The sequence below is a fragment of the Polyodon spathula genome, chromosome 5 (genome assembly GCF_017654505.1).
Source record: "Polyodon spathula isolate WHYD16114869_AA chromosome 5, ASM1765450v1, whole genome shotgun sequence".
In the NCBI taxonomy this organism is placed as follows: domain Eukaryota; kingdom Metazoa; phylum Chordata; class Actinopteri; order Acipenseriformes; family Polyodontidae; genus Polyodon; species Polyodon spathula.
The window spans coordinates 61,127,785-61,150,867 of NC_054538.1; the positions used below are offsets into that span (position 1 = coordinate 61,127,785).

At 38.4% G+C, this 23,083-nt stretch overlaps 1 protein-coding gene across 1 annotated transcript; it reads left to right on the plus strand.

Annotated features, from left to right (window-relative positions):
• Positions 1-5,973: 5,973 nt before the first annotated feature.
• rab1ab (RAB1A, member RAS oncogene family b) lies at positions 5,974-22,431 on the plus strand. The gene is made up of 6 exons (XM_041250907.1): positions 5,974-6,160; positions 12,751-12,823; positions 13,605-13,700; positions 16,611-16,706; positions 17,229-17,360; positions 20,693-22,431. Exons 1-6 carry the CDS (start codon positions 6,138-6,140, stop codon positions 20,888-20,890), a joined length of 618 nt encoding a protein of 205 aa, XP_041106841.1. The 5' UTR covers positions 5,974-6,137; the 3' UTR covers positions 20,891-22,431.
• The last annotated feature ends 652 nt before the right edge of the window (positions 22,432-23,083 follow it).

Sequence of the window (23,083 nt, forward strand, 5' to 3'; positions counted from 1 at the left end):
AAAGAGAGCCTTTCGCGTGACTGAGGAGATCCAAACGAAGTGGAATCTCCCTGGGCTGGCCGTACAACAGCTGGCACAGGTTTGAAAACCATATTCTCCTGGGCCACTTGGGAGCCACTAGGAGAACTGACACCTTCTCCAACTGGACTTTTTTTGAGAAAAGCTGGGAGCAGCGGTATGGGTGGTTACCAGAAAGTACCTCGAGTAGTACCCCTCTCCGTGGGAGATGGGGTCTATGAGACAAATGGCTCGCTTGCACAGCAAGGCAGCCACTTCTTTCTGAAGTACCGAGGCTTGTACAGGGTCTGTCACTAAAGTATTTGTGACACCTTGAAAGGGAGGAGGTCCCAAGCGGAACTGTAGCGCATAGCCGTTTTGCATGGTGGCGAGCTCCCAGGAGTCTGAGGTGCAAGCTCGCCAGTACTGCAGCTGTTGTGCCAAAAATGGGGTCCGAGGCCACCAGCCTTCAGGGGCCCTGGCCAGGCTGCTGAGGCTGGGGCTGGGCAGTTTGGAGTGAGTGTTTAGGGCGCTGGCCCTGAAAATGCCTCCTCTGACATGGTTTTGTGGACTGACCACGACCTGCGTTCCCTCTGCCTGCCGATTGGGCTCGGTTACCTGCTAACGTGCCTTGAAGGCGATGCCTTAGGTCACCCAGCAAAGCTGTGTGGACTAGGACTGTTCTAGTGACAGTTCGAGTCTGGGGAGCTACTCGGTGAGACCTTTGCAGTATCTCCTCCACAGCTGGCGCAAAAGTGTGCCCTGGGGATATGGGCGCATCAAGTAGCGCGGCCTTATCAGCATCAGGGTCCCTGGCTTGTGTCAGCCACAGCTGTCTATGAGCCACCACCAAGCTGGCTAGGCTCTGGCCAAGGGCTCTCTTGGAGACCGGAGATCTGCAACAGCGTACTGGACAGGAGACCAGCTCAGGGAGCTAGGCCTCTCGCAGTACACCGTCCAAATATGCGGTAAGCACACTCGCACTAACTTGGTTAATCGAGTTGCCTGCGTCTCCGTCACGCTACATCAGTGGTCCTCAAAGTAATTTTTACACAGGCATAAATTGATCTTACTTGTCTGTTTGCGGGCACGCTAACTATTGCATAGGTTCTTATCATAAACACTGCCTTCTCGCGACATACACAGTGTGTGTATATATATATATATATATATATATATATATATATATATATATATATATATATATATATATATATATATTTATTTAAGAGGTTTAGCGGGAGTTATTCTTGGCTCACTCTGTTAAAGCAAAGTCTCAGGCAGTAATTATACATGCTGCGCTTAATATTTAAATAATTTACATAAAATACACAATGCAAATATTTTGAAATAGCATGATTACACAGATAACCATGAATAAACTAAAATAAAAGAGGATAGTGTCTCGCTTTGTTTCAATTTGACAAATTTGACAAATTTGTCAACACTACTCTGTTTTAAAGATCGCTCATCTCCAGTACAATTATTCAGAGAAAGTGGATTCGTAACTAAATATACTGCGGTGTTTCCCTTGACTGGTGAAATAAAAATATATAGAGATAGAAAATTAAATTCTACATACTGAAATGTATTATTTTTCTCAATAACAGTTAGCGAAATTCAGTGCTTATTAACATATAAACACCCCGCATATTAACACCCTGCCTCTGCTCACGAATGAACCATGAACGGCCTCTGCTTGCTCTGCTTGCTTATGATTGGACAGCTGCATAAAACCTGGCAGATATTTGACTCTCCTATTGGTTAAACTTACTGTCAGCACCTGTAACTGAAACAGACGCAGTTTATGTCCCACCCAGCTAACTTATGATTGGGCTACCATATAGACAATGCAGATATTTTCAGAAGCCCTTCAGGGAAAAAATAAAATAAAATGTCAAGTACGTACAAGCACAGCATAAGCGAGCAGCACTGTCAACAGACTGCTGTGGCGCTTTTGTTCAAAAACGTGTTTAACGCTTTCTTTATTTTCCCACGCTACGACCCGACAGAAATGTGTTCACGACCCATAATTTAAGAACAGCTGCCGGGGGCATGGTGGCCTGGCTTCGCGGGCACCACTTTGAGGACCACTGCCCTACATTGAGGGTTCGGGCACGCCGGGTCTCTAGCCAGACCACCCACCGGCGGGGCCTTAACCAGGGCTGCGATGGTGGAGTCTACTGGGGGAAACCCCACCAGGCCAAGCTTATCCATGCCTTCCAAGGAGGCAAGCGGTGCGGCCTGTTTAAGTAAACTAGGACCCGAAGCCGGGCAATCCCAGGAGGAGCATATGTTCCTTGTGACAAAGTGCCCGCCCCTGTGTATATTATCTGTTATTGCGTGTGGTGTGTTTAAATGTTGGTGTATAGACATTGGTACACGGGATATAAACGGGTCTGTGTAACACGAGTGTTTAAAAATGTATATGTGTATTTAGGCACGAGGATTGCACAGCACTTCACGTGCAAGTAAAATGTAATAATATGTGAGCACGGGGAATTGCACTTTATTAATTCACGTGCTGGGATTCAAGTGAATAATTAATTGGTAATTGAATCCCAGCACAATAGTATATATAGATGCACGTTGGCACATACTGGCGGTTGGGTGTTCGGTGAGCGGAGAACGGGATTGGAGACGGAGGAAATAAGCAGTAGTAGTAGTAATGATAAGAGGAGAAAGTATCCGCTCACCGTGTTTGTCAGTGTCTGTCCGTGCACCGTTTTGTTAAGTTTAGTCTGTTTTTGTTTGTCTATTTATTTTGGCGTAAAGTGCCGTGTCCTGTGTTTTTCGTGTTTGTTAAACCTTTTATTTTGTAATAAACCGGCGCCTGCACAGGGGTTTTAAGAACGTGTTTTGTCCTGGGTTTTGTGTGTTGCACTTTCCTGGTTCTGAATTTGCCACATTGAGGGTTCGGGCACGCCGGGTTTCTAGTGACAGACCACCGGATCTGGGCCTTACCTAGGGCCGGATGGTGGAGCCCCCTGGGGGAAACCCCACCCATACCTGGCCGTTAGCTTCCTCCGTTCTTTACGCAAGGAGGCAAAGTGGTCGGTGCTTCGGTCTGTTAGTAAACTAGGGAGTCAGGAGCCAGGTAATTTAGACCCTTTCGGTCCGCTCCTCGGTCCGGACACAGACTTTTGCCTGGCCGTACCAAGACGGTGACCACAGGTGCCCTAGACGTCTTTCCGACGCGCGCAGGGTACTCTCGGCTCTTGTTCGACCTGGTACCACACACCTGGCCAGAGAGCTCTGTGAGAACTTCGGCCCGAGAAGGGAGCTGTCGTTCCCAGAGTGGGTGAACGTATAGTCTCCTTTTTCTTCGAGAAAGGGGGCTCCGGCAATACCCAGGGTCGACATATCGAAAGACAAAGAAGTCGTGGGGGGGGGGGTGGGTGGGGGGGGGGGGGGGGGGGGGGGGGGGGGGGGGGGGGGGGGGGGGGGGGGGGGGGGGGGGGGGGGGGGGGGGGGGGGGGGGGGGTATGGAAATTTGGTGGGCTGCGGCTGACCCTGGACAGAGGCCTGAGCCGCCGGTGCCTGCTTGGTCAAGAACTCTAGGACCTGAGCCATCTGAGCCTTGAGGTCCATAATGTCCCTCGCCTGCCTAGAACGCTTCGCCCATCTCAACTGTGGAGATGGGGAGCAACTGCAGGCGGCTTGCGGTTTGGCAACGTCCAGCAGGGAGTCCTGGGACATGCTGTCTGGGGCACACAGAGCTGCTGACGTTCCGCCCGTAGAGGACGAGGAGCTCTCCCTCCTGGTTCTCTCCAAGCGGGCCTCTTTCAGCCGAGGCTGAAGGGCCACACAAACACTTCATGCCATGTCCCTTTCTAGGGCAGTGGTGGCATGAGGAGCGCCCAAGCACCGCATACAAAGGGTATGTTTATCCTTCTGCAGGATGACAGCGTTACAGGCCGTACAGGGATGGGACCCCGACATGGGCCTGACTTTGTGCACAGCACCAAAGCACTGCTTGCACTGCATTAAACACTGGAAACGTTAACATAGTGTAAAAATCACTAGCGTTACAGCAGTAATACTGCGTATCGTGCGTCAAGTACCGTGGGCACCTTGTGCACCGCATACTGCGCCATACGTAAGGTATACGCTAGGAGAACAGCGGCTACACAAAAGCCGCAACGTAGAGCTCGTGCACTGCTTGCATCGTGCGTTCCAAGCACCATACGCACCGAGTAATGTACACTACATGCATTGCGTACCATGTCGCATCGTGCGTAATTGCACTACGTGGTAGAGGCACTAGCACGTGTACACTAGGTGCATTGTGCATACCGAGGGCACTAAATGCACCACGTACCGTGTAGCGTTATTGTGCACTACTGTAGAGGCGCTGACACCATGTGTTATTACTCTAAGCACCTGAGCACAGAAATAAAGGAAGGAGAGAAGTACCCCTTCTGTATAAGGCCTGACTCACCACAGTGGTGGGACTGAATGCGTCATCACGGGAAGGGGCCTATCGGCAGCTCTGGTATAGAGAGCTCAGTGATACCTACCCCTGGGGCAGGAATAGCCCATACCTATCTGGTGGTGGTCATCTTCGAATTGAAAGGGAATGATCTCCTTCCCCCTTGACGATACGTTATTATTTAATTATTTAAAAAACACTGACCAATCAATCTCCGTTGAGACCCAAAGGGGATAAAGTATCTAATTTATCTATCAAAAACGTTTCTCTTTTCAAAAGTTTGTTATTCAAATCACCTCCTCTACATCCCAGTGACACATTTTCAATCCCTATACATTGCAAACTGCAAATCTCGTGAAGGTGTGCCTTGTGCCTAATTGCACTTTTGTGCTCACAAATTATAGTTTTTAATTGTCTATTGTTTTACTTACATAGTCCCAACTACAACTAAAGTGCCATTTATTCCTTGAGCTGAAAATCTATTTTGAAAAGCCATGAATATATATTGTATATATATTGTTATAGTGTGAAGGTGTTAAGAATGCTGCAATGTTCGATTCAAATACAGCTTTGACCTGTTTTAGTATACAACCCGAGGATATATATGACTCAGAAAATTGAATTATTCCTATACTGTAATATAATGGGAAACATGCTGTACATAACTATGTGCATATTACCAGCTGCCCATCATACACAATTGAGAACTGATCAGAAAACAGTGTGGACTACTATTTTTGGACACTTGGTGTCCTTGCAGTTGCAAGGTTACTGGGATAAAGGCAAGCAATATTAACTACAGCATAACCCAAACAACACTATTATATCAGGCCTTGTATCCTACAGTACCAGAATCCTCACAGTGACAACACCAGCTGCATAATTTTGAGATGGATCAAATTGTAAGACCACTTACTTGCAGGACTACTGTGTTTTGAAGCTTTGGAGGGGAGGGGTATGTAAAACAGTCTTTTTTACATACCATTAAACCGTTTGAACCTCTAAAGCATCGTGTGAGCTCGCTGATAATTTAACAAGATACCAAATCTTCAGAGTATACAAGTTGCATGCATCTGCTACAATTGCAAAGACCAGCATTACATTAGACAATGTTGTTGAATGTCAGTTGTTGCCATAAAATTATGTGCGGTGTGGACCATTAGCCGGTCATCTTCGAGCATCACGTGTTATATAAAATAAATGACAGAACTACTGCATAGTTTAGGATTTTTAGTAATCAATACAATGATTTATAAACCTTTTGTTCTACTGGTACCTGTCTTGATGCCACGTTTCACTGATGACGTAAGCATTTTTGACAGCCAGAAGGGTTGCGCTAGAGATAGGAGAACTGGTTAAAAAGTATGGATTATGCAATTGCGCATGCTCGGATTACGCATGGCAGTCAGGGAATAGTAGTCAACTAATCCTGTGTCACTTCGTTACTGACATGCAGCAGTTCTGTTTCATAGACTACAAATCCCGAGAAACCACTGACTCGACGGTAGCTTACGCTAATGTATTGCTCTCTGTTTGAGGAGTCGCTATTTCCTGGTTAGACTGGCAGCCATTTTGTTTTGTGTTTGAGACAACTAGCCTTTAGGTTTTTGGGGAGTAGTTACTTTGAATTTGACAAAACAGTTTCCGTTTGAAGTTATTTAAATCAAAGGGGAGCACCGTTTTACAAGAAGAGGAGGTCTAAAGTGACATGTCAACAATGAATCCCGAATAGTAAGTATTATTTCGTGGTGATGACTGGATCTTGTTTGAGAGGGATGTGTATTTGGCTGTTATAAGAAGTTGATTGTTAAAGAAACAAAATAAGGTATACGTAGACTGCTGCATTTAAGGTGATGTCACCGAAGCGAAGTTATAATGTAGCACAGCAAATAGGCTGTGTTTTACATTTTCTGAACCTACGTATACCGGTATCATGAACTGACGAAGAAAGGGGTTATCAGAAACTGTTTTTTTTTTTTTTAAATGTATTAATAATACTGTTTGGAGAATTACAGTGCTGTGATGACATGTTAATATGAAGTGTGAACATGCAAGTATGTCATATATACTACATGCAAGTATTGTTACCCAGTAAATTAAAACGAATGGTTAGAAATACATTGAAACAAACAACTTCACCGGGCCTAGCACCTTTGGTCCTAGTACTGTACTGTCGCTATTTTTTGTTTTCTTAGAAAAGGTAAAATATATATCTCAATGTTATATGCACATTTTCTAACATGTTCTGTACATCTGTACATAACAGGTTCTTGGTTCAGTTTGCTGGGATGGAAGAAATTCGTAGCAGTGTGAGGTTTCACGAAATGTCATGAAAAGTTAATGATTTCCTAGGTCACACGTTTGCTTCAGAGCAGTTCACTTAGCTTATTGGGTTCAAAATAGCTGATCTATTCGCACTGGACTACACATGTAATCATATTTGTATTGTAGATATTGTTCAGATCAGATTGTTTGCATAGCTTTTGCTTCCGTTTCCGGTTATTGACATACCGGTATGTAGTTGTAGAGCAAAATGTATATGCGATATTTGTTTTAATGTTTTTGGAAAGTGCCTAACAATGTATTTCATGAAGATTAACAAGGACCCACCCAACCTTTTTAGAAGCGAGTCAGGTGCCGGTCACGTGGGTCTTGCAAAATACATTGCACAGACTTAAGCAATTCGCGTAAGGGTTTGATTTGCAGGTACTTTGACAGCAGTTGTATATTCGTCATCAGGATTCTACAGTTGGAGTAATTATAAAATTAAATGGGCCAATTTGAAATGTTACGAAATAGAAGAACGTTGTCAATTCGACATCTCCCTTACAAGTTTAAACTGAGTAGGAATTCAAAGGAAACAGCCTCACATTTGAATGGCATGCTGTACAGTCAAATGAATTGTATCTGTTCACTACATTACACATACTGCAATTTCAGATCACTAAAAAAAGCAATGGTTCAGTAAAGCTTGTTTCAGCAGGATTCCAAATGGAGGAGGAATAAATAAGTACAGTATAAGTAGTGGTTCACATAACATGTACACATGCGCAACAATAAAAAAATGCAGACCATCAGTACATTTTTCATATAAGCAGTTAGGGTGCATATCGGCTGTGACCCATACTTGCCTAACCTCACGATTTTCTATCCAGTCTGTGTGATCTGGCAACGATCTCTGGGTAACTTACGCCTATTATCGCTGATCATAATTAAATACCAGTCCTCATATTTCACTTCAGGCCGAGGGTTCCAATTCATGAAAAACTCCATTCCTGCTAGTGCAGTTATTGGCTGCTTCAAGGTTTTATTAAAAAGAGAGAGAGAACGCGACATAGGTGGAATCACTTCAGTTCATAACATCAATCATTTTCTTTTAATGGATACTCGAAGCAACCAATGATGGCTGTAAACTCGATTTAGCTGCCCATTCAGAGAAGAGGGGTGTAATTACGGGGCATAGCTTTGTGTAAGCTGATTGACGCTTTCCTTCCCAAACTGTGTGGATGAGAGGAGGTGTCGACGCATGACAGCCTTTACATTAAACTTGAGTTTTTATGTGAATATATATATATATAAAATATGTATATATATATATATATATATATATATAGATATATATATATATATATATATATATATATATATATATATATATAAAGCAAAAAGCATTTAAATTAAATATTTATATATTACCACCCCCCCCCCCCCCCCCCCCCCCCCCCCCCCCCAGGGGTTCAAAGAAATATATTTATGGCAACACGGCAGTCAAGTATAACACAAAATTGTTGTGATTATTTCACTTCTTCAATTTAAAAAAACGAAAACTTTAGGCTTTGAATCCGCAGGGCTGGAATTTGGTGGTAGAGTATTGAAACACAGGGAGAATGCGTGATGACATGTAAAAAAATTTAATAATCAGCAATCCGGTCTCCTATTTAAACAGTCACCCTCTAAGGACACGATCAAACAGAAGTGTCATTCTGGGCCCGTGACCAGGTAAACACAATAAAAAAAAAAAAAAAACGCGCTTTGTTTCTTTTGACTTGCTTGACCATCATATTTGGCAGTACAGCTTGTTATGCATATCACTGGATAGGGGAGGAATTGAACTTCGCTGGCTGATTGGGTTTTTTTTTTTTTTTTTTTTGTCACCAAGACGGGCATCTAGTTTTTAAAGGGCAGAAACATTTCACAGTACCACACAGACAAAACATGACACAGGTATTTGTTTACAGCAAAGAAAAAACAGGTAAACACTGTAAATCCAAGGTATTTGTCTTAGTTACAGGGCTTGAAATTAACCTTTCCATGCCCTAGCCACTCGGCTAGTGGATGGAAAAATCCAACGGTCACACAGTTTTACTGGCCAACATCATTCTGATGACAAAAGAAAATGCAAGAACAAGCAACATTTATGAGCAGATTCATCCGGCTCTGAACAGTGTGCCTCATGATTGAACATATAGCTTCTGAGATGGCATCTCTACAGGCTGCACAGTCACCAGCCCTCTCTGGCAGAATCATACATAGACTAGCTCCTGTTCTTTGACATTTGCTATTGGTTGAACCATCTGACATCAATGACAGGAACTTTTCACCTTTTATTTTCTCTTGCAGCTGCATTCTTTCTACCTTGGCAATGTAGGGCATAAATACTCTTGCTTGTTTGTTATTCCTAGATTTAGCCCGATCTGTGTATCAGTTATTAAAAAATATTTAAATAATTTAAAAAAAAAAAAAAAAAAAAATGCTATTCTGTTGTTACACTTTCTGACTGAAGATCTGCTAAACATAACTTAGTATGTTTTTTCAAGCTTTTAAAACAAGTCAATTCAAGATACAGTTGATTACAGTATATAGTGAATTCATCAAAATTAATCTTAAATACCAAATAAGAGTTTAAAAAAATAAAGGTAACCTTTTCACTTCCTTTTAGCTTAATTATTGAGCTCATTTAAATTGTTTTCAGGGCATTTTGTTAATGCACATCTGTTTTAGTTTTTCGTTGTTCTACATTTTTTTGAATGCAACTTAATTTTAACAATTTTATTTTTACACAACACTACGCACACATGTTTGGTCACCATCATAACTGTTGCATGAAACCGGAGTGTAATAATCCAGCACCTCTGCACTTAAGCATTTGTATGTCAGCTGACAAGTGTTACGCTGATATCCTATCACGCCTTTCTCCTTAAAGGCGGACAGCCTCTATACATGAACCCCCAATATCTCTCAAAAGCACCTGGGTACGTGTTTTTACGATATCAACACATTTTTTTTGGTGCATATGTGTAGCTGTTATGTACTATATCTCAATGTACAGTACAATAATGGACTTAACTATGGACTGGATAGTAATACTTGAAAATAATCTTAATATTTAAGAAAATAGCTGGTGCAAATATAGGGTTAGGTGGTGGATTGCGCAGGTCGCCGGCATATTTTGACCCCCTGCATTCATTGTCACTATTTTTGCTTTGAAAATAATTGGTTATTTTTTTAGCAGTTTAATTCACAAAACATTAGAAACAAAATATCTAAAACGACTATTTCAACAATGCAAGTTGTTTAAATTAATAAATAGCGAGACCATAGATACATATTTTAAAAAAGTAAACAAATAATATTTTACATTAACTATTTACAGTACATTCAATAAATACAGTAATGTTTTCATTGTACAACCTAAACCCAAAGTAAATGTTGTAGAAACCCCTATTATAATTCTTACTTCATTCAGTACAAATAAATTAATACAGGTATTGGATTTAATGTAGCATCAAGTCTGTTCTGCTCACAACTCGCTACCCTGTTGTTGTCTTCAAATATTTAAAATCCAAACACTGCTGTATTGAGACATGTTTACTGCATTTGGATCACGCGTTACACAGAACTGAGAAAATGAGTGTCCATGTTCTTATGGCACTTCTAGTAAATGTGCCTTTTCTCACTGAAAAAACACTTGGTCCTTAAAAGGTTAAGCAGTGCTGCATGTGAACATGGACTAAACTGGTTTGTAAGTTCAGCACAAGAGAGCTTACTGGTGCTAAATTATTAAATACCGCCCTAATCAAGCCTTACAACGTCTCACATGACATGAACCTTCTCTCCTGTGTGTGTGTAGATGAGTCTGGGTGGGTCATTTGAGTAGTCCAGACCCAGTGAGAAACTAGCATCATCTATGGTTGCTAACAAATAAAATAAATTAATAATAACAGTAAATGAAACCTGTCTACTGGTGCTATATGAGGTACCTTGGTGCTAGAATCTAGCTCCAAATTTGCACCCCTGATCCTTGACATCCCAATTGTTTGAATTGTCACAGGAGGAAGTGCAGCAATGGATGATGACCCTAATTTTGGGGAGAACCAAACCATTTTTGCTGGTACTCGTGTGAGAACCTAATAAGTTATGTGAACCCCTGAGTAATTGTTTGTTTGCAATTGTTTTACGGTCAGTAATAGACCTTCTAGACTGCGCCCACTCCAGTACTTCTGTCTTGTTAGTAAAGTTTAGCACAGTAGCTCAGGAATAGATATCCGTGATGGAGGAAAACAATTGTTTCAGCCACTTCTCCCAATTGTAATTGATGTAGTAATAATCAAAAATAAATTAACATGCTTATATTAAGTGTCATTGCAGGATTTAGTTTGAGGGATATGTAAAGAAACTCAACGTTACAGTAGCTTCTATATTGCTGAGAGATTGGGAGGAGCTATAGCTTTTCCCACATTCCAAGCTGTCAAAAGAGTGAGCATCTGCCTGTGCTGGTAAGGAAGATAGCTCTCCTTTCCTGTTTCCTATGGAATCAGTCTCCCATTAAATTTTGCACAATGGAGCTACAATGTGCCTGTTTATAGTCTGATTAGCGCAAAACTAAAAGTCTGTATGTTGCAGTGGCAGAGAGCTGCATTTTAACAAAACAGCTGAGGTGGCAGGGACAGGCACATGCACCTCCCCTTGAACAGCCTCACAGAATCCCTGTGCTAAGCTATCTAATCTAGATTTTAAAAGCTACTACTGTAGGCTAATATGCCTTTATTACTAATGTCACCTCTGTAATGTTGTATTTAGCTGTTAGTGTTTATATTAACAAATATTTTTTTATAAATTATTTGTAGCCAAATTAATAAGAATACAAAATTGTCAGGTGTTTGTTCCTGTTAACATCAACCACAAAAAACAAAATGGCTGGTTCCACAGTGGAACGTGTGTTCTTTTACATAGGCTAGTACGGCCAGCTTTGTGAAGTGTATGTTAAGAAAATATAAATCACACTTAAATCTAAGTTTTGTTTTTTCAAGATATTGAGCAGTCTGTTCAGCTCAGCAAACATCGTCAAGTGTTTTATGCAACATTAGAAATTATTTTAAATATCGGAAATACTTAAATGTAGTTTGGGAAGGTCCTATTAACTGAAGATCAAAGTATTATTTATTTATTTATTTATTAATTATTATTATTTTGTTCTTTTAGCAGACACCTTTATCCAAGGTGACTTACAGAGACTAGGGTGTGTGAAATGTGCATCAGCTGCAGTGTCACTTACAATAACGTCTCGCCTGAAAGACAGAGCACAAGTTAAGTGACTTGCTCAGGGTCACACAGTGAGTCAGTGAGTGAACCAGGATTTGAACCTTGGACACAAACCCTTTTCTTTAACCATTGAACCACACAGCCTCCTATTCCAGGAAGGGATGCTAACCGGTTTCCTTGTGATGAGCTCTACAGGATAGTGCTTGTGACTTTTCTCTTTTTGCAGCTGCTAAACCTGAATATCTAGTTACTGCAGGTTGGACTGTCAACAAAGCTTTTGTCCAAGTCAGTGGTGTGGGAAAGTATCCCATGTGTTTTTGCAAAGTAACCCATATCTAATCTTTAACTAAACATGTCTGCAAATTCATGGGTTCTTTCAGTCTTAACTTTCGTAATGTTATCATTTACTGTTTTTACACTCTAGGTCATCATCTTAGATTTCAGACAATAGTGGATTTGGTGAGCAGGCCCATAGAGAAAACAAAGCACTCCAAATTATACTACCATCCATAATTTTTCAAGTGTTTTGGCTACAAATTCAACGTTAAACATTTCTCATTTAACACTTTTCAGTGGCTTGTTAGGGGTCCTCCGCTAAGCTAAGAAAGATAGCCCCTGCATGTCGTGTTAGAAAGACCTATATTTATCCATTGTATTGGTGTTCGTTAACCAGAACCCCTAACTCCTAGAAACCATTGGAAATTAAGCAAAAATAAATACGTGAGTTGAATTTTGGTTTTCATCAATGTTTTGATAGTCTCCATTCTTTATTTTTTCAGTGATTATTTATTCAAGCTGCTTCTGATTGGTGACTCCGGTGTGGGGAAATCGTGCCTCCTCCTTCGGTTTGCAGTAAGTCTTCTATCATTTTTTTTGTACTGCTAAGCATAGTCTGGTATCTGAATTTGTGTTTTATGGTTTAGTTGTAACCTGTATTGTTAAACTAATCCAGTCCTGTGTGTTTGTTTATTTATTTAAACTTTGGAGTGACCAATTTTATTATTTTTATTTATTTTTCCCCCAATTTGGAATGTCCAATTATGTTTTTTTCCCTCACCGCAGTGAGTACCCACACAGTACAGGCGTTCTGAGGGTGTGCGAGCGTCCTCCTATCTCGCAGTCCTAAAGCCAGAATCGCTTTTGTGCCGAGCAATCCAGAGCAGAGGTGGGCAGGGTACCGATCACGGAGAACAGAGATCAGCCCTGCTTTTTATCCACTCAATGTGCTCGGAGTCTGGCCAGTAGGGTTCGCTGTTGCGAGATGAGGAGGAGCCCCTGCCGGTTTCCCATCCCTCACCCCTAGGAGTGTCAGTGCCAATGTGACGCCCCCTTGGGGGGTCCCCAGCAAAGTTCGGCTTCTTTGCACAGCCCAGACGCGAGCTGTCTGAGCTGTGTGACTCATCCTGCGCTCCCAGCAGCAGCAGTGCTTTAACTGGATGAGCCACTCGGTGGACCCCCATCCTGTTTATTTTAATTATATTAAAGAAATGTTTAGATTTTATTTATTTATAATTAAGAAACTTTGACCACAACAATAAAAAGTCTGTTTCTGTTTTTGTATCTAGAATTTGCCTCATCTGAAGATACTTTTAATAATAATTATATACATCAATTTTGTTTTTTCCCCATACAGGATGATACATACACAGAAAGTTACATTAGCACAATTGGTGTGGACTTTAAAATAAGAACTATAGAATTAGATGGAAAGACGATCAAACTTCAAATTGTAAGTAGATTCTTAATGACTTAATTGCAACCGGCCAGTTTGTGTTTAAATTAATGATTCTTATCTTGAGTAATGCTGAACTTCACAGTGGATTATCCCAGTTGAAATGGTAACTGAACAAAGAATTGAAATATCAATTGTCAGTTTTAATTTTAAATGTAGTCTGTTAATCACAATTCTAATGATTGGTGATATTTTAGTTTTCTTCTATTTTAACATTTGTTAATTTGACTGCTGTCAGTAAATACAGTATAATTGTAAATCTCGAAAAACTACTCACTTCTAAATCTTTTGTAGTCATTTTTATATTACTTTAGTATAAATACATGTTAATTTGGATTCATATGTTGTTTTTTTCTGACTTTATGTGAACAAAAAGACACACATTTGCCTGTTTTCCTATTGGAAATAGTGATATTTTGAAATATCACTCTCCTGGTCACAAAAGCAAAGTTTGTGGGGAATAAAAGCCATTTTCTATACTTTTGAGGCATAAGCAATTAGGAAATAACACTTACTACCCAGGAACAAAAAAAAAAAAATTTGTTACACGGTGTGATGTGTCTCAGGCAACAAAAATATGACTAAACAGAGTAAACAAAAACGTTCCTTGCGGAAGTGAAACCTTCACGCAGGTGTGGCTGTTTGTTATTTTGTCGACCGTAATACATTTTGTCTCGCTCAACCCAGGTCAAAGCGTGTTAACCCACATCCTGAGGTGGGTCGCTGGGACCCGGTTCAACCCGGGTAGTAGTGCCAGTGTGAAAGGGGCTTAAGTGTTTGCTATTTTGCAGCTGGTTAATCCACATGTTGTGAATGTATCTTGTAGTGACCTGATTTTTCACACTACTAGTACCTTTGAGCTGAATTATTGAAGACTAAAGCATTTTTTTATTTTTGGAATCTAGTGCCCAAATTCCATTAAACTATTCATGGACTTTTGTTATGACATAACATTCTGCGTGCTATGGATGTAGGTCGTAGTGACCTATTTTATGGCATCTACAATTGCAGACAAAAGTATTGGCACCATAATATAAAGTAATTCAAGAAAACATGTTAAATACAAGCATTTAGTGAACATTAGCCACCAATTAATATGATAAAGATGAAAATACACAATTTTTGGTAGCACTTAAGCAATTTCACATTTGTTCACGACAAAAGTATTGGCACCCTTCCGTTAAGTCAGTAAAAATGTAAAACTAATTAAAAAAATATATTCACTGATTGAAAACCATTACGAAGCAACTAAAGTATGATTCGTTTCGTTCTACTTTATTTTTTGAAAGGCTAGATTAACCATTTCATCCCATTTCCATACATATCCCAAATGCATATCTCAAAGCATCCCTTTTTTTGTCACCAATTACGTTTTTTGTTTTTTTGGGTTTAATGAACTGTAGAATCTCAGGACAGATCTACCAACTGTAATATTAAATTATGGTTTATTGTAAAGGTTAGTATTGGTTTGAGGCGAATATCCTGGAAATGCTTATGTCAATTCTTACTAGGACTGTCACTTGATGAATCAACTAAAGCCCGTAAATTATTATTTTATTTTTAGTAAATGTAACACAGAACCAGCATTTTTTCAAGCCCCTATCAGTCACATATCTGAAAACACAAGACAGCTGAGCTGCGTTTCCATCGTTGGAAGTTCAATGTACCATTACAGCTTCTCCATTGTCTGACTTTTTTTTTTTTTTTTTGTAAAAAAGCATATCTAAAAATTACCTTGAAGTTCTCAATATAATTCTCAGTAACGGTCTCTATAGTATTATTAGATAGCTGCAAAATCAGGGCAGATCTTTGACTTTCCCATTGGTTAAACTCACAAGACCTTCAACTAAAACGGTGTATGTCCCGCTTTCACTCACTTAAGATTGGACTGCTGTGAAGAAAATACAGATCTTCTATTGGTTGATTTTATGTTAAAATAAAATTCTGCACGATCAAATTGTAAAAAAAAATAAATAAATAATCTGGATCAACTCTTTAGTTGATTAATCAGTCTGACTAATCTGTTAATTGGAGTAGCCCTAATTCTAGCATAACACTGACGTCAATTTGCATGGGAGTAAAAAGACACAGGATGCTTGAGTTTGAAATTTTACAGAAGGTCCCGATGTCCTGTAAAAAAAAAAAAAATTGGAGGACCTGTGTGAATTATCTGGGATAAAAAGAAATGGATGGTTCACACAGGATTGAAGATTGAATGAATGCAGCCATTTATCAAAACATTCTACAAAGTACAATGATACCATCTGCTCATAGGCTGACTGGCAGACAGTTTATCTTCCAACACGACAATGACCCAAAGCATATGGCTAAGTCAACTGTGGAATTCTTGAAGAAAACAAAGATAAAAGTTCAGGAATAGCCTTTCCAATCGCCCAACAGAAAAAAAGCTGAAACCAATCATTGTGTATCCAGTCTGTCTGAGCTGAAAGGAACATGCAACACAGAATGGTCCTTAATTTTACCAACAAGATGTAACATACTTGCTAAGAATTATCATAAACTCCTACAAACTATAATAACAGCAAAAGGACGACACACAAAGTACTAAAGCAGAGGTGCCAATACTTTTGTCATGAATGTACTTTACATTAAATATGTTTTGTTTTTTGATATATTTGTTAAATTACTACAAATTATGTATTTTGTTTTGTTAAAAGTGGTTAAAGTTTACTAAATGCTTGTCCTTAATCTGTTGCCTTGAATTATGGTATAATAAGCGTAGGGTGCCAATACTTTTGTCTGCCACTGTATACCTTGTTTGTAACGTCTATCCCTGGTGGAGATTATGTATGTTAGTGGCATTTCTTCAATTCTGTTTAACGTGACAACTTTGTATCCAATGAAAACATACATTTTTTCAGAGCCTAATTCTCATCTCTTTTGTAGTGGGACACAGCAGGGCAGGAAAGGTTCCGAACGATCACATCCAGTTACTACAGAGGAGCACATGGCATTATAGTTGTTTATGATGTTACAGACCAAGTAAGTTGGATAAAACATTACAGTAAATGTTTGTTTAAGCTTGTTTTTGTTTACCTCCCAACTTCTTCCCATTTTTTTTTTAATAGTTTGTGGACAAAGTAAAAGCTAGAAAGAATCACTTTAGGGGTAAAATTGTTTAAATTAAAATACATTTAGCATTGATAAATAATTATCAAAATAATTAACTGGCAAAAATGTTTACTTTGCTTGCTGTAAATTCAAAATCAAATTTTGTATTGAAAGTTTTTTCAGGTTACACTTTGAACATTTTGAAGCAGATTAATGTTAAGAATAATGCAAGGCTTCCGTGACTGGAGGGGAAATGGTGTTCCATGATGTGTTTTTTGCTTTAAATATTAACGTATTTCTGGGTTACAAAGTTATGAATATAAGCCTTTTAAAGCTATTTCCATCCATAGCTGAACTGCATTGTAACACTCCCATATGCCCATGTTGTATTGTTACGTTCAAGAATTATCTATGAAGTATTATGTATTTAACAAAATAACTTATTTTTTGTAGGAGTCTTTCAACAATGTTAAGCAGTGGCTACAGGAGATTGACCGTTACGCCAGTGAAAATGTTAACAAGTTATTGGTAGGGAACAAATGTGACCTAACTACAAAGAAGGTTGTGGACTACACAACGGCAAAGGTACAGATGGGCTGTATTGATTGTATATAATGTGGATTTAAACTATATTGAATAGTTGCATTGGAATTAAGTGAACATTTGCTTGGTTCGTAAGGTAATTGTAAATTACTCTCTCTTTATGAACTAGTTGTTTTAAACAAGCAGTGAGGTTTTGCTTGCATTCATCATGAGACCTTGCGTTTGAAAGTGTTTTTGAATAAAAAAGAAAAATAGGTAAATAAAGAAATACAAATATTTTCTTTAGCACATAGAGCTCACATAGTAATTCCAGCAAATGTTACCTGACGTGCCTTACCATCACTCTGTAGACCTTACATTTTCCTATATAAAAGATTAACATATTATGGTAAAGTTGTATTTGCCTTCCAAGTACTAATCGCTACTTTTCTTGTGACTTGGGTGTCTTCAGTGTCAGCTGCGTTCTTTCATGCTGTGATCCGGAAATGCACTGGAATCTGAAAGGAGCAATTGATACATTCGATTCACTAACAGTTTAAAAAAAAATCAAATTCACTTTTACCGTAATATGAAGATTTTACTGGAATTATTTTGTTTAGTCATAGACAAAAGTATTGGCACATTACACTGAATGCAATACAAGCATTTAGTGAACATTCCATACTAATTGAGACGGCCAAAATATACAATTTCTGGTAGTTAAACAACTCATCTTTATAAAAAAACAAAAGCACTTAAATTTCAAATATGACAGAGGTATTGGCGCCCCTGCTTCAGTATTTCATGTCCTCCTTTTGCTTTTATTATGGCTTTCAGATATTTATGATCATTCTTAACCAGTATGGTTCACCTTGTTGGTGGAATCTGGGCTCATTCTGTCTTGCATATTCCCTTCAGCTCAGACAGATTGGATACACAATGCTTGGCTACAGCTTTTTGTCAGATTGGTCCAAAGCATTTCTATTGGCTTTAGATCTGGTGATTGTAAAGGCTATTCCAGAAGAATGCTTCAGAATCCTGTTCCTATTTCTTGGCAAATTGTTGCCTGTTTTTATGAATTTTCTTTTGTGTTTTGCAGCAAGGTCTATGTGGATACATCTCTTCTGTGTTCTGTGTCCTTTGGACACAGTTTTTGTTATCCTGCACTATTATGCCTGCTGCTTCTAAGTCTTTCTTTTAAATCTTTGGCTATTAATCTTGAATTTTTTGTTCATCTGCTCTGATTCGCCTACCTTCTGTGCTTTCTGTTTTTTTTTGGGGGGGGGGGGGGGGGTTTGTAGCAAAGATTGTTTGTTAAACTACCAGGAGTTGTATTTTGGTCTTTGTCTGTATTGGTGGCTAATGTTCACTAAATGCTTGTATTTAACATGTTTTCTTGAATTCTGTTATATTATTTTGGGATTCAATATGTCTTATTCAATATTTCAAAATATTGTTTTTGTCTTTTTTATTTTGGGATTCAATATGTAAAATATTTGTGTCCCACCCCCCCCCCCCCATTCCTTTTAACACTTGTGTTCCAACAAGGGACGAGTGTTGCTTGTTCTCAAACTTTTCTTATGTTCTCAATTCTGTTACTGTTAAGTAAACTACATTGTTTTAAAACAATGCTTTCGTTTGTAAATACAGTTGAGTCAATTATCCGAACTAATGGGGACCAATTCTTGTTCGCATAATCGATTTTTGTATGGATAGTCGAACAGGTATAAGTAACAATTACTGTACTTTTAAAAATGTATAGAATAAAGTTAACATACACAAGTACCTACTGATGATTAAAGACACGATTTTGGCACAGTGATTTTTAGAAATTTTTACATTTCATGGGCGAGTTGCGGAAAAGAAACAAGAATTTATGGAAAGGCCACCAAACAATGTAGGTTTAGCTAGATCAACATACACAAGCGGTTTTAAATGGTACACTATAAAGACTGTTGCTTTTGACTGCTGGCAAGTTTAAATGTTACTTTAGAGTACAAAACTTAAAGATCCTTTCACACCAAAATAACATTCTCCTTTTTTTTTTTTTTTTTTTTTAAATACTGTATGATGCAGGCTTTCACGCCGGCCATGTAGCCAAACAGACTGGGTCTGAAATAAACTGTGTTCCTATTTCACTGTGCGCGTCCGGCATTAACATACATACATACATACATACACACGCACAAATACAATTATTTTTTTTTGTTTCTGGGTAGCTACAGAACACTCCCCCTTTAAAAATAAAAACAAACAAAAAAACAGAATTGAAAAGTTAAATCATACAGGCACTGTTTCAAGAAGCGGGGCATCACAAAGATCAGAAAAAAAGATGACAAAACGGATCAACCTCTTGTTTTAGCTACAGTTTGCAGGAAATAAAATATGTTCAGTGGCAGTCTGAAGTATTTTGTTTAGCAATGTTTAGTTTTAGAGAAAGTGAGTGTTTATTTTCAGACTGCTTGGGTACACTACATTGTAGTAAAAAAAGTTTCAAGAAATAAAATGTAAGCATTAATATTTTTTTAAAAGATGCAAGCCCACTTTTTTGTAATAAAAAAATTAACAAGCGCTGTATGTATGTGAAGATCACAACCAAGAGTTTACAGTACCATACGATCTGTGTTCATTTACATGCTCGCTCAGCTACAAAATACAAATCTCATTCACTGACCTACATAGCTACACACAAATGCTGCGTACATACACAACCAAACAATTTACAGGTACATAGACACAGTGCATGACATACTGTATTTTTAAAGGAAGTGGCTAACCAAATGTGTTTTTACATTAATTTCCAACATTTCACCGACTTTTGTTCAAATTCACGATTTCCATGGCGTCCGTGACAGTGGTATCCTTACTGATGATATATAGCTAGTAACGTATTCTATCACATTAAGCATACACAATTACAAAGCTTTACAAATCATTAAATTAATGCAATTATGTAAACTTTAACACCTACAGTTGAGGTAATGAAATACTGTAATTAAACATACCGTATAACAAACTTTAAAAATCATCAAAGAATACAATCAGTACTTTGACACATTAAAGAACTTTAGGAATCATTATACTTCAAAAATTCAGTAGAAAGTTTCTATACTTTGATACTTACTGTTGAGGCATTGTAATATTGTGCAGTTTAAATGTATAAAGTAAGTTTTTAGCTGCTCAATAAGACAATCTCCAGACAATAGAAGAAAGATCAAGAATGAGGTTTTCATGGTCAGAATAATTCAGAGTAATACACCACACGTCATTCATCACGTGATTACAGGTGTGCTTAGTTGATTAGTCTGTACGGTTGGTTAAAGATTTGATAATTGACTCTGCTGTACTATTTTAACATTACATTTTTTTACATTGTGCTTGTTGTCTGTTTCTAGGAATTTGCAGACTCTCTCGGAATTCCATTTTTGGAAACCAGTGCTAAGAATGCAACAAATGTAGAACAAGCCTTCATGACAATGGCTGCAGAGATTAAAAAACGAATGGGCCCAGGAGCTACAGCTGGTGGATCAGAGAAGTCCAATGTTAAAATCCAAAGCACTCCAGTCAAGCCATCTTCTGGAGGCTGCTGCTAAGGTCCACCTCATCCTCTTTCCCATAAATCTATGATGTAATAAGCCCAAGAGTAAGAAAAGTTGCCTGAATTGTACTGTATGTAGCAGCACTACTACAAATTCTTCAAACAAGGTCAGCAAATCAACGGTCAATCCCTGGCCGTTTTTATCCCCACAATTCAAGACCGCTAACTTCATTTTCAGAACTGTTTTAACCCTTTGTGTGCTGGTTTATAAATAATAATGTGTGTAAATCTCATTGCTATACTTCTACGGGACAGTTCAATGGTTGGTTTAAATTAAGTTTTTTGTTTTGATGTTTATATTGGCATGTTTAGACGTCCAGTTAGGTCCTCCTTTGAAGATGAAGTTCAGCCATTTGCGCAACCAACAGCACAACAGTGTTTCACTGTCTATGGCATCAATAGCATTTAGTGAAATATGTTATATGTAAGATCTGATTTGCTAGTCCTTTTCTGTAGAGAGATAAGTGGAATAAATTACATTACATGATTAGTTTAACTTCATAATCTCTGCATATAATTTGTGGCTGCAGACTATTGTAATTTGTTGCACAATATGTAACATTAAACAACTGAAGAAATGTTTAATAAATATTGTACTTATTGGAATACCAGACTGTATGATGAAACCAATGGTTTGTAGAATACATTTTGTGGTTTAATTATTTATTCTACATTTATCTGGTGAATATATTGTACCGGTAATTTAGATTCTGTTTTGCAATTGGCAATTACCTGTGGACACCTGACTGCAAGTGGCAATGTCAGAATTGCTCTTATAAAACACTATATTCTTTTTCATAATAAAGGCAACTTAGTTCAGTTTTAATTGAGCTGAAAAATAGTTAATAGCTAGGCTTTCTGTTAGTTTCTGAGCACTCTTCTCGAGCTTGAATATTGCATGTAGGTTAACATGGGTTAGTTTGCTATAATAAATGTGTATTGGAGCAGCTGGTCTTTCAGCAGTGTAAAATCCCTATTGAGTTGAGACAGTGTATGTGGGCTTTTGCTATTGTGATCCCTCAAAGCTCAGGGTATTTTTTAAATTGCACATCCCTCAATAAATGATTATTCAGTCCAGTTATCTTATCAGAAGGGGCTGTTGTCAAGGGAAGAAAACATTAAAAAAAAAAAAAAAAAAAAAAAAGAAAATATCTTTATTAGGCTTTTTTGTTATTCAAATGTCAATCTGCTTTCATTGCATGTTATCCTTTGATATTTGCGATCTGTAAGATTAAAATAATTAATGTGCTAGCATTTTAAATGTAGAACTTCAGAAAATCTTTTAATAACCACAAATGAAACTTTTTTTTTAACCCATTTCCTGCTTACACTTGTGATTTTTTATTGCCTTATTTTCCATTAATTAACCCCTATGTGTACACAGTGGTGTCAGATTTTCTTCCCTCAGCTCTCATGAGATGGCAGCATCAAGCATGGTTCCCTCTAGTGAAACTTCCACAGGATTGGGGATGGGGACAATCTGAAAATGTTAAACAATAAAATCATTGCCCAGTTTTAAATAAATTATACACAGTATTCACAGGCTTGCATTTTATGGTTTATTTTGTTGAAATGATTACACAACTATGGTAATTAACAGAAAAGAGTTTTAACAATTTCATGCTTGCTGTAGTAGTGTATATAAGGAGGTGATGTGGTCCTGTGGTTAAAGAAAAGGGCTTATAACCATGTCTCTGGTTCAAATCCTGGTTCACTCATTGTGTGACCTTGAGCAAGTCACTTAACCTACTTGTGCTCTGCCTTTCGGGCGAGACGTTGTGACTCTGCAGCTGATGCCTAGTTCACACACCCTAGTCTCTCTAAGTCGCCTTGGATAAAGGCATCTGCTAAGTAAACAAATAATAAAAATAAGCCCATAGGGCATGAAACAAATAAATCCATTATAATGAAAACTGTGTCTAAGGTCATTATAAACCTGTTAATGCCCCAAAGCTGTGTATTAACCTGTTTATAACATTACATTAAATAAAGACAGACAAACAGACATCGATATATATATATATATATATATATATATATATATATATATATATATATATATATATATATATATATATAAATAAAATGGGACGGCCACCGACGGTAGACCGACCAGATCTCATACAACCAAATTGTTGATTACACCAAAGGTGTCCTGGTGTCTACTGTCAGCCTCTAACAGGAACTT